A 12,445-nucleotide genomic window follows, 5' to 3' on the forward strand; every position below is an offset into this window, starting at 1 on the left:
TAATAATAATAATAATAATAATAATAATATAATAATAATAATAATAATAATAATAATAATAATATATGCCATTTAGCTGACGCTTTTATCCAAAGCGACTTACAGTCATGTGTGCATACATTCTACGTATGGGTGGTCCCGGAATCGAACCCACTACCCTGGCGTTACAAGCGCCATGCTCTACCAACTGAGCCACAGAAGGAGAATTGGCAGTGGAAAAGCCTTTATGTTCAAATTTTGATGTAACAACATATCAAAGTGAACTAACGCGATGACGTGGTGTCTGGTCCTCCCACTATGACTCGTCAGGAAACCTTGCAGTTTATTAGGCTACAGATGAAGCAAGTTATGATGAACTTCACAGGGTGGTGAAAGTGCAAGGAGATAAGCTTGATGCTCCTTTCCAATAAATATTGAGGGTCTGATTCTGGTGACATGATGATCGATGCTTGGCTGCTGTTTGACAAATAAAAATAATCTTGCTGTTCTGTCTATAATAGTCTCATCATGTAGGCTATACCAGCACTGTATCTGTGAGCTGCATGTGCCAAGACCAGAGCGGGCACATTCGCTATATAACGCAAAATCTTTTATGACAAAACCATCAGTAGAATTGAAAAGGCGATGGAAACAGATTTAAATTCTATTTGGTACATGGAAGTTATTTTTATGTGCACTACATCATCAAGCACAGCTTTTTATCGATAACAAGTCAATTTGATGGAAACATCTCTGGAAGGAAAATGAACATTTTTATGCGATTTTAGAATATTTGCATGAAAAACAGTTGGCTTTTGGATGGAAGCCTAGTTTCAGAAACCCCTAGCTAGTGAAAGTTAGCTTCAGAAACCCCTAGCTTGTGAAACCTAACTTCAGAAACCTAGCTAGTGAAACCTAGCTAGTGAAACCTAACTTCAGAAACCTAGCTTCAGAAACCTAGCTAGTGAAACCTAGAGCTAGTGAAACCTAGCTTCAGAAACCTAGCTAAGCAAAGTTAGCTTCAGAAACCTAGCTAATGAAAGTTAGCTTCAGAAACCTAGCTAGTGAAAGTTAGCTTCAGAAACCTAGCTAGTGAAAGTTAGCTTCAGAAACCTAGCTAGTGAAAGTTAGCTTCAGAAACCTAGCTAGTGAAAGTTAGCTTCAGAAACCTAGCTAGTGAAAGTTAGCTTCAGAAACCTAGCTAGTGAAAGTTAGCTTCAGAAACCTAGCTAGTGAAAGTTAGCTTCAGAAAACTAGCTTCAGAAACCTAGCTAGTGAAACCTAGCTTCAGAAACCTAGCCAGTGAAACCTAGCCAGTGAAACCTAGCTTCTTTGACAATATTCTTAACTGATTGATTGATTTCAGGTCTCAGTTTCACTCTCGGTATCTCTCTCTTCCTCCCTCTGTCAGTCTCCCCCCTCTCTGTGTCAGTCTCTCTTCCTTCCACTCTCTGTCAGTCTCTCTTCCTCACTCACCCTCTGTCAATCTCTCTTCCTCCCCCTGTCTCTCTCTATCCCCTCCCTCCCTGTTGTCTACTAGCTCCTGCCATCATTTCTCCTCTCCCTCCCACTCTCCCACTCCTTCCCTCTCTCCCACTCCTTCCCTCTCTCCATCTCCCCCTCTCACCGAGCCAATGGTAGCCTCCTTGTCTCCTAGCTCCTGCCTGTGTCTGGCCGTCATATCCTTCACCTCCAGTTCCTTCATGATCTTCTCCTTCTCTAGGTCAGAGTACTGCTCTTCGGCGATGGAGCGCGCCAGCTGCTCCGAGTCCGCCTTGGTCAGGCTCACCTCCAGCTGGGCCGCCAGGGAATCCCTGAGGGAAAGACGATCCGGAATATCAGGGAATGTGGGAACATTGGGGAATTGGACACTATAACCTGGGAAATGTTAATGAGACCAAATCTGTGCCCAGTACTGTTATGGCCGCCAGAGACCCCTGGAAATTAGGAATGTGGGGAAATTATCACACTACTGTATGGGAAAATAAAGTTAATGAAACCTAATCTAGTCCAGTACTGTATGTCAAAGCAGTCACTGGAAGCCCGGAAAGGAAATCCTGTAATACCAGGAAAAATCAGTGTTTGTGGGATTTTTTTAGACTACAATATGGGAAAGAGGAACAGATGACATTAGCATCATGTTTGTCAGGGCATTCACACGACCAAGGCCTATATTAATCTCTCAAAGTCAGTAAACGTTATGTTCAGGCCAATCAATGAGCTCCATAGCCATTTCTATGAAACACTAACCTACAGTCCTTGCTGCTACAGGAGTCTACATGTTAAAAGTCTGTCTGTGTGACTTCACAGTGCGTTTTAATCTCGGTTAACTCATAACTAAAATCTTGCGTCATTTTGTCAAATGCTCAAAGCTTATTGTGTTGGTGATATGGTGATTGATGGCACGTCACCTGTAGACTGGAGGTTAGGTAACACGCTGATCATATTACCTGCAGTATTGTCAGGCTATCATCTCGCAATTGACTGAGTGATAAGGGTGGAATGAATGTTGACATTAGGCTACAGATAATCTTTCAGGGACAGACTACAGTCCTAGAGAGACTAAGTGTGTGCTCATGACTCTAATCTTCAACAGTTTGTTAGAGGTGCTCAGAGGGTCAAGATGATATTTTCCTTTCAAAATGGTCCAGTCCAGCACCTACAGTAGATACGTAACCAGGCCAGTGCAGTACAGCTCGGCTCAGTTTGGCTTGGCTCAGTATTGTGAACAAATAGTGTCAGGTAGGGTTACAAAATTCCGTTAACTTTCCCCAAAGTTTCCAGAAATCCTGGTTGTAAGATTACTGTAAGATTTCTGGAAAACATGGGAATTTGGGGAAAAGTTACCAGAATGTTGCAACCTTATTGTCAAGGATCAGTTTCTGGTTGGATCCTAATGTTCCAGTACCTTTCTTCCTGGTACTCCTCCAGTCTCTGCTGAATGTCTTTATACAGCTTGTTCCTCTCATCACACTCCTCCTTCAGCTCCCGGTTCTGGGTCTTGTACAGGGTCTGGTACAGAGGAAACAGTCAACACACAACAACTATGGGATGTCCCAAATGACACCATATTTCATATGTAGTGCACTACTTTTTGACCAGGGTCCATAGGGATCTGGGATCTGAGCTTCAATGCCATACAACTCTCCTTCCGTGGCCTCCAACTGTTCTTAAACGCAAGTAAAACTAAATGCATGCTATTCAATCGATCACTGCCCGCACCTGCTCGCCCGTCCAGCATCACTACTCTGGACGGCACTGACTTAGAATACGTGGACAACTACAAATAACTGGGTGTCTGGTTAGACTGTAAACTCTCCTTCCAGACTCACATTAAGCATCTCCAATCCAAAATTAAATCTAGAATCGGCTTCCTATATCGCAACAAAGCATCCTTCACTCATGCTGCCAAACATACCCTCGTAAAACTGACCATCCTACCGATCCTCGACTTCGGTGATGTCATCTATAAAATAGCCTCCAACACTCTACTCAACAAGCTGGATGCAGTCTATCACAGTGCCATCCGTTTTGTCACCAAAGCCCCATACACTACACTACCCACCATTGCGACCTGCACTCTCTCGTTGGTTGGCCCTCGCTTCATACTCGTCGCCAAACCCACTGGCTACAGGTTATCTTCAAGTCTCTGCTAGGTAAAGCCCCGCCTTATCTCAGCTCACTGATCACCATAGCAGCACCCACTCGTAGCATGCGCTCCAGCAGGTATATCTCACTGGTCACCCCTAAAGCAAATTCCTCCTTTGGTCGTCTTTCCTTCCAGTCCTCTGCTGCCAATGACTGGAACAAATTGCAAAAATCTCTGAAGCTGGAGACTCACATCTCACTCACTAGCTTTAAGCACCAGCTGTCAGAGCAGCTTACAGATCACTGCAGCTGTACATAGCCCATCTGTACACAGCCCATCTATCTACCTACCTCATCCCCATACTGGTATTTATTTATTTTGCTCGTTTGCACCCCAGTAGCTCTACCTGCACATTCACCTTCTGCCGATCTACCATTCCAGTTTTTAATTGCTATATTGTAATTACTTCGCCACCATGGCCAATTTATTTCCTTAACTCACCTCATTTGCACTCACTGTATATAGACTTTTTGTTTTCTTTTGTTCTACTGTATGTTTTGTTTATTCCATGTGTAAGTCTGTGTTGTTGTATGTGTCGAATTGCTACGCTTTATCTTGGCCAGGTCGCAGTTGCAAATGAGAACTTGTTCTCAACTAGCCTACCTGGTTAAATAAAGGTGAAATTAAAAAATGAAAATAAAAAGTAGTGCACTACATAGGGGATAGCGTGCCATTTGGGACAAAACACGACACTGGTAAGCAGAATGAATAGACAGAAAATAGATAATTTTTCACCCCTAAGAAATACTAACTTTCCCAAAATACCCAGGAGTATACCAACCAGGATTTCTGGAAAATCTGGGAATTTTGGGAAAATTGCCAGAATTTTGCAACCCAGTCTTTCCAAACATTGGAAATCAACAGTACCGTGAAATACTGCTCTGCCTCCAGCTGGTCCTTAAACTCCTTCAGCTGTCCTTCAGCCTCCTGTCTCTCCCTGTGATTGGGCAAAATCACTGTAAATCACTACCATGTCAAATCACATGTCAATCTGAAACAACTGACATACACAACTCCCACAACTTAGGGCATGGGAAAGACAGACATGATATCTAACATCCATTGGTCATCACATCCTTTTCTCTCACACACTTATGTCCAAGCCAGCTGCCCGTGTGTGTGTGTATATCCCCCTCTACCTGCGTAGCTCATGGTTCTGTTTCTCCAGGCTTTGCTTCATGTCTAGCAGGTAGTTGAGCTCCTGCTTCAGCTGCTTCTCTGAGGAGCGCAGGGCGGTCACCTGCTGGGTCTGGGCCTTCAGGTCGTTCTGGCTCAGCCTGCGCTTCTGCTCCTCCTGCTCCATGCCCAGGCTCAGGTTCTTCACCTAGAGGTAGAAGGAGGGAGGGGGAGGTGAGAGAGAAAAATAAAGAGGGAGAGAGAGAGAGCGAAAGAGAGCAAGATGGTGAGGTTAGTCAGGGTAAAGACAGCACCAAGACTTACAGCTAACTACCAAAATAAGTAAATGAGGGATACAAAGTATACTGAAAGCCGGTGCTTCCACACAGGTGAGGTTCCGGAGTTCATTAAGCAATTAACATCCCATCATGCTTAGAGTCATGTATAAAAATGCCGGGCAGGCCATTATTTTGGTTGCTATGGCTATGTCCCCATAGGATGACAATGCCCCCATCCATAGGGCACGAGTGGTCACGGAATGCTTTGATGAGCACGAAAACGATGTAAACCATATGCCATGATCTCAACCCAATAGAACACATAGCCCACCTATAATTTAGCCCAAGCAACTACCTCTTTCCCTACTGTATTTATTTTGCTCCTTTGCACCCCATTATTTGTATTTCTACTTTGCACATTCTTCCACTGCAAATCTACCATTCCAGTGTTTTACTTGCTATATTGTATTTACTTTGCCACCATGGGCTTTTTTTGCCTTTACCTCCCTTATCTCACCTCATTTGCTCACATCGTATATAAACTTGTTTCTACTGTATTATTGACTGTATGTTGTTTTACTCCATGTTTAACTCTGTGTCGTTGTATGTGTCGAACTGCTTTGCTTTATCATGGCCAGATCGCAATTGTAAATGAGAACTTGTTCTCGACTTGCCTACCTGGTTAAATAAAGGTGGGAGAAAAAAAAACTTATGGGGGAATCTGGAGTGGCGACAGACAGCGTTTTCCGCCACCAACAACAAAACACCAAATGGTGGAATTTCTTGTGGAAGAATGGAGCCTTCCTCCAATAGAGTTCTAGACAAGGTGCATTGAAGATGTTCTGGCTCATAGTGGTCCAAAACCCTATTTAAACACTGTTGGTTTTCCCTTTATGCTTGCAGCTGATGAAACAGAGAGAAGTCTTCACGAAACACAACTCTTTACACACTCTCTCACACATTCAACTCCTTACACACACACAAACACAAGGTATGTACAGACACACACAGGGCATGTACAGACACACACAGGGCATGTACAGACACACACAGGGCATGTACAGACACACACAGGGCATGTACAGACACACACACACAGGGCATGTACAGACACACACACAGGGCATGTACAGACACACACACACACAATGTACAGACACACACACACAGGGCATGTACAGACACACAGGGCATGTACAGACACACACACACAGGGCATGTACAGACACACACACACATGTACAGACACACACACACACACACACACACACACACACACACACGGCATGTACAGACACACAGGGCATGTACAGACACACACACACACACACACACACACACATGTACAGGGCATGTACAGACACACACACACACACACACACACACACACAGGGCATGTACAGACACACACAGGGCATGTACAGACACACACACAGGGCATGTACAGACACACACACAGGGCATGTACAGACACACAGGGCATGTACACACACACACACAATGTACAGACACACACACACAGGGCATGTACAGACACACATACACAGGGCATGTACAGACACACAGGGCATGTACAGACACACACACACACACACACACACACACACACACACACACACACACACACACACACACACACACACACACACACACACACACACACACACACACACACACACACACACACACACACACACACACACACACACACAGGGCATGTACAGACACACACACACACAGGGCATGTACAGACACACACACACACAGGGCATGTACAGACACACACACACACACAGGGCATGTACAGACACACACACACACAGGGCATGTACAGACACACACACACACAGGGCATGTACAGACACACACACACACAGGGCATGTACAGACACACACACACACACAGGGCATGTACAGACACACACACACACACAGGGCATGTACAGACACACACACACACAGGGCATGTACAGACACACACACACACAGGGCATGTACAGACACACACACACACAGGGCATGTACAGACACACACACACACAGGGCATGTACAGACACACACACACACAGGGCATGTACAGACACACACACACACAGGGCATGTACAGACACACACACACACACAGGGCATGTACAGACACACACACACACACAGGGCATGTACAGACACACACACACACAGGGCATGTACAGACACACACACACACAGGGCATGTACAGACACACACACACAGGGCATGTACAGACACACACACACAGGGAATGTACAGACACAGGGAATGTACAGACACAGGGAATGTACAGACACACACACACACACACACAGGGCATGTACAGACACACACACACACACACAGGGCATGTACAGACACACACACACACACACAGGGCATGTACAGACACACACACAGGGCATGTACAGACACACACACAGGGCATGTACAGACACACACACAGGGCATGTACAGACACACACACAGGGCATGTACAGACACACACACACACACACACACACACAGGGCATGTACAGACACACACACACACACACACACACACACACACACACACACACAGGGCATGTACAGACACACACACAGGGCATGTACAGACACACACACAGGGCATGTACAGACACACACACACACACAGGGCATGTACAGACACACACACACACACACAGGGCATGTACAGACACACACACACACACACACACACACACACACACACACACACACACACAGGGCATGTACAGACAGACACACACACACACACACACACACACACACACAGGGCATGTACAGACACACACACACACACACACACACACACACACACACACACACACACACACACACACACACACACACACACACACACACACACACACACACACACACACATGTACACACACACACACACACACACACACACACACACACACAGGGCATGTACAGACACACACACACACACACACAGGGCATGTACAGACACACACACACACACACAGGGCATGTACAGACACACACACACACAGGGCATGTACAGACACACACACACAGGGCATGTACAGACACACACACACAAACACAAGGTATGTACACACACACACACACAGGGCATGTACAGACACACACAAACACAAGGTATGTACACACACACACAGGGCATGTACAGACGCACACACACAGAAACACACACCTCCTCGGCGAGTTTGTCCTTGTGCGTGTTCAGCTCATCCACTTTGTGCTGGGCCTGCTTGTAGTCACAGTCCAGCATGGAGTGTTCCTTCTCCAGCTGCAGCAGTCTGGACTCCAACTGCAGCTTGGAGCTCCGCTCCTCCTGCAGCGTCCGCTCCATCCCTGACAAACACAAGGAGACAATGCTACCATAACTATTAGAATAATAGACAATTGTATAATGTGGTCCATTAGCCAACACCTTTATCCAAACGGTCATTATTGACTCAGTAGTTTCTTGACCTCTTTTTTCCCCACATACATTTTTCTCTAATATGCTCCATTTCTATCCACCCCAGGTTGCTGGATCGAATCCCCGAGCTGACAAGGTAAAAATATGTCGTTCTGCCCCTGAGCAAGGCAGTTAACCCACTGTTCCCCGGGCGCCGAAAGACACGGATGTCGATTAAGGCAGCCCCTCGCACATTTCAGTTGAAGGTATTCTTTTGTACAACTGACTAGGTATCCCATTTCCCCCAATCACCTCTCCTTTTTCTTCCTCCCTCTCACCTTTCAGGGCCTCAGACTTGGCCTCCTCAATGGACTTATAGACCTGGTTCTTGTCAGCAAGGCGTGTCTTGGTGGCCTTGTGCTCGGCCTCCTCTATGTCAAAACTCTGTTGCAACGACTTGAGCTTGAACGTCAGGTCAATCTCCTGGTTGCTCTTCTCCTAATGGGCCCAACCAGAGGTCAAAGGTCAGCTGTGTGTTTGTTTATTTGTGGCTGTAATCAGTGTACATCCACAGAACAAAGAGAGACCTGAGAGGACTTGAGATGATTAAAGAAATAGAAGATATTTTTCCCTCTCTGACAGGGACATTTTTATCACGTTGCTCACACCTATCCAATCCTCTCAGATCTCCACAAGAAAGGGGGAGGGGCTAGAGGTCGATTTGGGATTGGGAAATTCCCATGGAGCCCGAGTGCCATCTACATTAAGTCTTACCAGTGGGGTGGAGGGTTGTGTTCATCATGGCACATAAAAATAAAAAAAATGTCAATTTTCTTCCATTTGGTGTCTAATGAACACCACCCAGGCCTCTTACCTTCTCCATGTCAGTGAGTCTCTGCTGAAGCTGCCTCTTCTCGGTCTGTGTTCCAGAGAGAGAACCCTTCACCTGCTTCACCTCCTCTTCCAGACCCTGGATATGTCCTGACAGAGAGAAAATAAGATGGAGAATGAGAGAGTGTGTGGAAAACAGAAAGGGAAAAAGAAGTAGAGACACATTAGTATAGAGGTAGAGACATTAGTATAGAGGTAGACACATTAGTCTAGAGACATTGGTAGTGGTAGACACATTAGTATATAGGTAGAGGCATTAGTGTAGAGGAATTAGTATAGAGGTAGAGGCATTAGTGTAGAGGAATTAGTGTAGAGGTAGAGGCATTAGTGTAGAGGAATTAGTGTAGAGGTAGAGGCATTAGTGTAGACACATTAGTATAGAGGCATTAGTATAGAGGTAGAGGCATTAGTATAAAGGCATTAGTATAGAGGTAGAGGCACATTAGTATAGAGGTAGAGGCACATTAGTATAGAGGTAGAAGCACATTAGTATAGAGGTAGAAGCACATTAGTGTAGAGGTAGAGACACATTAGTGTAGAGGTAGAGACACATTAGTATAGAGGTAGACACATTAGTATAGAGGTAGAGACATTAGTATAGAGGTAGAGACACATTAGTATAGAGGTAGAGACACATTAGTATAGAGGTAGAGACACATTAGTATAGAGGTAGAGACATTAGTATAGAGGTAGAGACATTAGTATAGAGGTAGAAGCACATTAGTATAGAGGTAGAAGCACATTAGTGTAGAGGTAGAGACACATTAGTATAGAGGTAGAGACACATTAGTATAGAGGTAGAGACACATTAGTATAGAGGTAGAGACACATTAGTATAGAGGTAGAGACACATTAGTATAGAGGTAGAGACATTAGTACAGAGGTAGAGACATTAGTACAGAGGTAGAGACATTAGTACAGAGGTAGAGACACATTAGTACAGAGGTAGAGACATTAGTACAGAGGTAGAGACATTAGTATAGAGGTAGAGACACATTAGTATAGAGGTAGAGACACATTAGTATAGAGGTAGAGACACATTAGTATAGAGGTAGAGACACATTAGTATAGAGGTAGAGACATTAGTATAGAGGTAGAGACATTAGTATAGAGGTAGAGACATTGGTAGAGGTAGACACATTAGTATAGAGGTAGAGGCATTAGTATAAAGGCATTGGTAGAGGTAGAGCCACATTAGTATAGAGGTAGAGCCACATTAGTATAGAGGTAGAGCCACATTAGTATAGAGGTAGAGACACATTAGTATAGAGGTAGAGACATTAGTACAGAGGTAGAGACATTAGTACAGAGGTAGAGACATTAGTACAGAGGTAGAGACACATTAGTACAGAGGTAGAGACACATTAGTATAGAGGTAGAGACACATTAGTATAGAGGTAGAGACATTAGTATAGAGGTAGAGACATTAGTATAGAGGTAGAGACATTGGTAGAGGTAGACACATTAGTATAGAGGTAGAGGCATTAGTATAAAGGCATTGGTAGAGGTAGAGCCACATTAGTATAGAGGTAGAGCCACATTAGTACAGAGGTAGAGACATTAGTACAGAGGTAGAGACACATTAGTACAGAGGTAGAGACATTAGTACAGAGGTAGAGACATTAGTATAGAGGTAGAGACACATTAGTATAGAGGTAGAGACACATTAGTATAGAGGTAGAGACACATTAGTATAGAGGTAGAGACATTAGTATAGAGGTAGAGACATTAGTATAGAGGTAGAGACATTAGTATAGAGATATCTATGAGGGCATCAAGCTAAGGAGAACACACACGGGTTCAGTCAAGGCTTCACACAGAGTACTAGGAGATATTACATCATCTACCTGTATTCACTCATTCCCTTCTTTAATGTGTAAAAATAACATCTGTCAATGTTTATTTTCCTTGTTGCTCCTGACTCCACCCAAATGGAGACTTTGAAAGAGGGAAAACTATGAGACATCACAGAAAACAACATGACTTGCCTGTTCCAAACTGTCCCGTCTGAACTGAATGGACGCAATGACCAATGTCCCAAAGTTTCCAAAACACAGGGTCTCTATAAGAGTGACGTACTCTCAGGCAGCCCTGGGTCCTAGCTGTGCTTGGTTGAGCTTGCCTGGCACAATATAACTAATGAAATGGTTCCTAAAGTGCAAACCCTACCCCTCTGGCACTCATGTCAATATGGAACCAATGGAAAGGTTACAAATGTGCAAACTCACCCTGCAGGTCAACTATAATCTCTGTCCCCAGACAGCGGTCCCTCTTCTCAGCCTCCAGGTCGGCCTGAAGGCCCATCAGCTGCTGCTCCAGGCCCATCTTGGCGTTCTCCAGCTGGGTGCACTTGTCCATCAGCTCCCTGAGGCTGAGCTCCAGGGCCTGGGCCTGCTTCTGGGCCTCCACCTGGCTCCTCCGCAGACGCCCCGCCGTCTCCTGCTCCTCTGCCAGCACGGCTGTCGCCTCATCCAGCTGAGAAGGAAGAGATGTGGTGGTGGGGTGGTTGGGGTTTTATCTTTATTAGTCAATTCAGGAGTGCAGAATTGGTGTGGAGTGAGCGAGAGCGCGACAGAGAAGGTAGGTAGAGAGAGGGACTGTTCTGCCTCACCTGTCTCTGCAGGTGGATGTTCTTGTCACTGGACATCTGAGAGGTCTGGTTCCTCCTCTTCAGCTCGTCCAGCTGGTCCCGCAGGCTGTTCACTAGACAAGGACAATCAGGTGGACAGATCAATCAGTGTATCTGTGTTTAGGAGAGTGTGAACGTGTACAGGTGACATAATAGATGGCCAGGAGGATTTATTATGGAACCCTGAGGCAGCCGCTACTCTTCCTGTAAAGGTAACTGGAGTGTATTTAGGGACAAAATCCTAACTTAATTGCTGAATTCCAAATCAACCCCCCTAGCCCTTACACCCTAGGCACTATAGATCTGAGAGGATTGGACCGATCTAAGTATTATGGTAAATCGATTCACATTGCCTTCTGATTGGCTGGGTGGAGAATGATGTCACGGTGTTGCTTCCACCTAGCCAATCCTCTCAGATGTAAAGGAGTGGCTGGGCAGTAGGGTCTGGGCAGTAGGGTCCGGGCAGTAGGGTCCGGGCAGTAGGGTCCGGGCAGT

The 12,445-nt window shown here is 45.3% G+C and overlaps 1 protein-coding gene across 6 annotated transcripts in view; it reads right to left on the minus strand.

The window, feature by feature from the left end:
- The window catches only part of LOC118397897 (rho-associated protein kinase 2-like), a 73,354-nt gene that overhangs the window by 13,650 nt on the left and 47,259 nt on the right, over positions 1 to 12,445 (minus strand). For all 6 annotated transcript variants that reach the window (XR_008071393.1, XR_008071395.1, XM_052471288.1 and 3 more), the window contains exons 14-22: positions 11,933 to 12,024; positions 11,550 to 11,796; positions 9,305 to 9,411; positions 8,769 to 8,928; positions 8,221 to 8,381; positions 4,768 to 4,952; positions 4,496 to 4,565; positions 2,888 to 2,991; positions 1,607 to 1,793 (exon numbers count right to left, since the gene is read on the minus strand). Coding sequence is in view for 4 of the 6 variants with exons in the window: in XM_052471288.1 (XP_052327248.1) it covers positions 1,607 to 1,793; positions 2,888 to 2,991; positions 4,496 to 4,565; positions 4,768 to 4,952; positions 8,221 to 8,381; positions 8,769 to 8,928; positions 9,305 to 9,411; positions 11,550 to 11,796; positions 11,933 to 12,024 (1,313 nt within the window). In the remaining 2 variants the exon portion in view is untranslated. The remainder of the gene's footprint in view (positions 1 to 1,606; positions 1,794 to 2,887; positions 2,992 to 4,495; positions 4,566 to 4,767; positions 4,953 to 8,220; positions 8,382 to 8,768; positions 8,929 to 9,304; positions 9,412 to 11,549; positions 11,797 to 11,932; positions 12,025 to 12,445) is intronic.

Source organism: Oncorhynchus keta, chromosome 19 (assembly GCF_023373465.1).
Source record: "Oncorhynchus keta strain PuntledgeMale-10-30-2019 chromosome 19, Oket_V2, whole genome shotgun sequence".
In the NCBI taxonomy this organism is placed as follows: domain Eukaryota; kingdom Metazoa; phylum Chordata; class Actinopteri; order Salmoniformes; family Salmonidae; genus Oncorhynchus; species Oncorhynchus keta.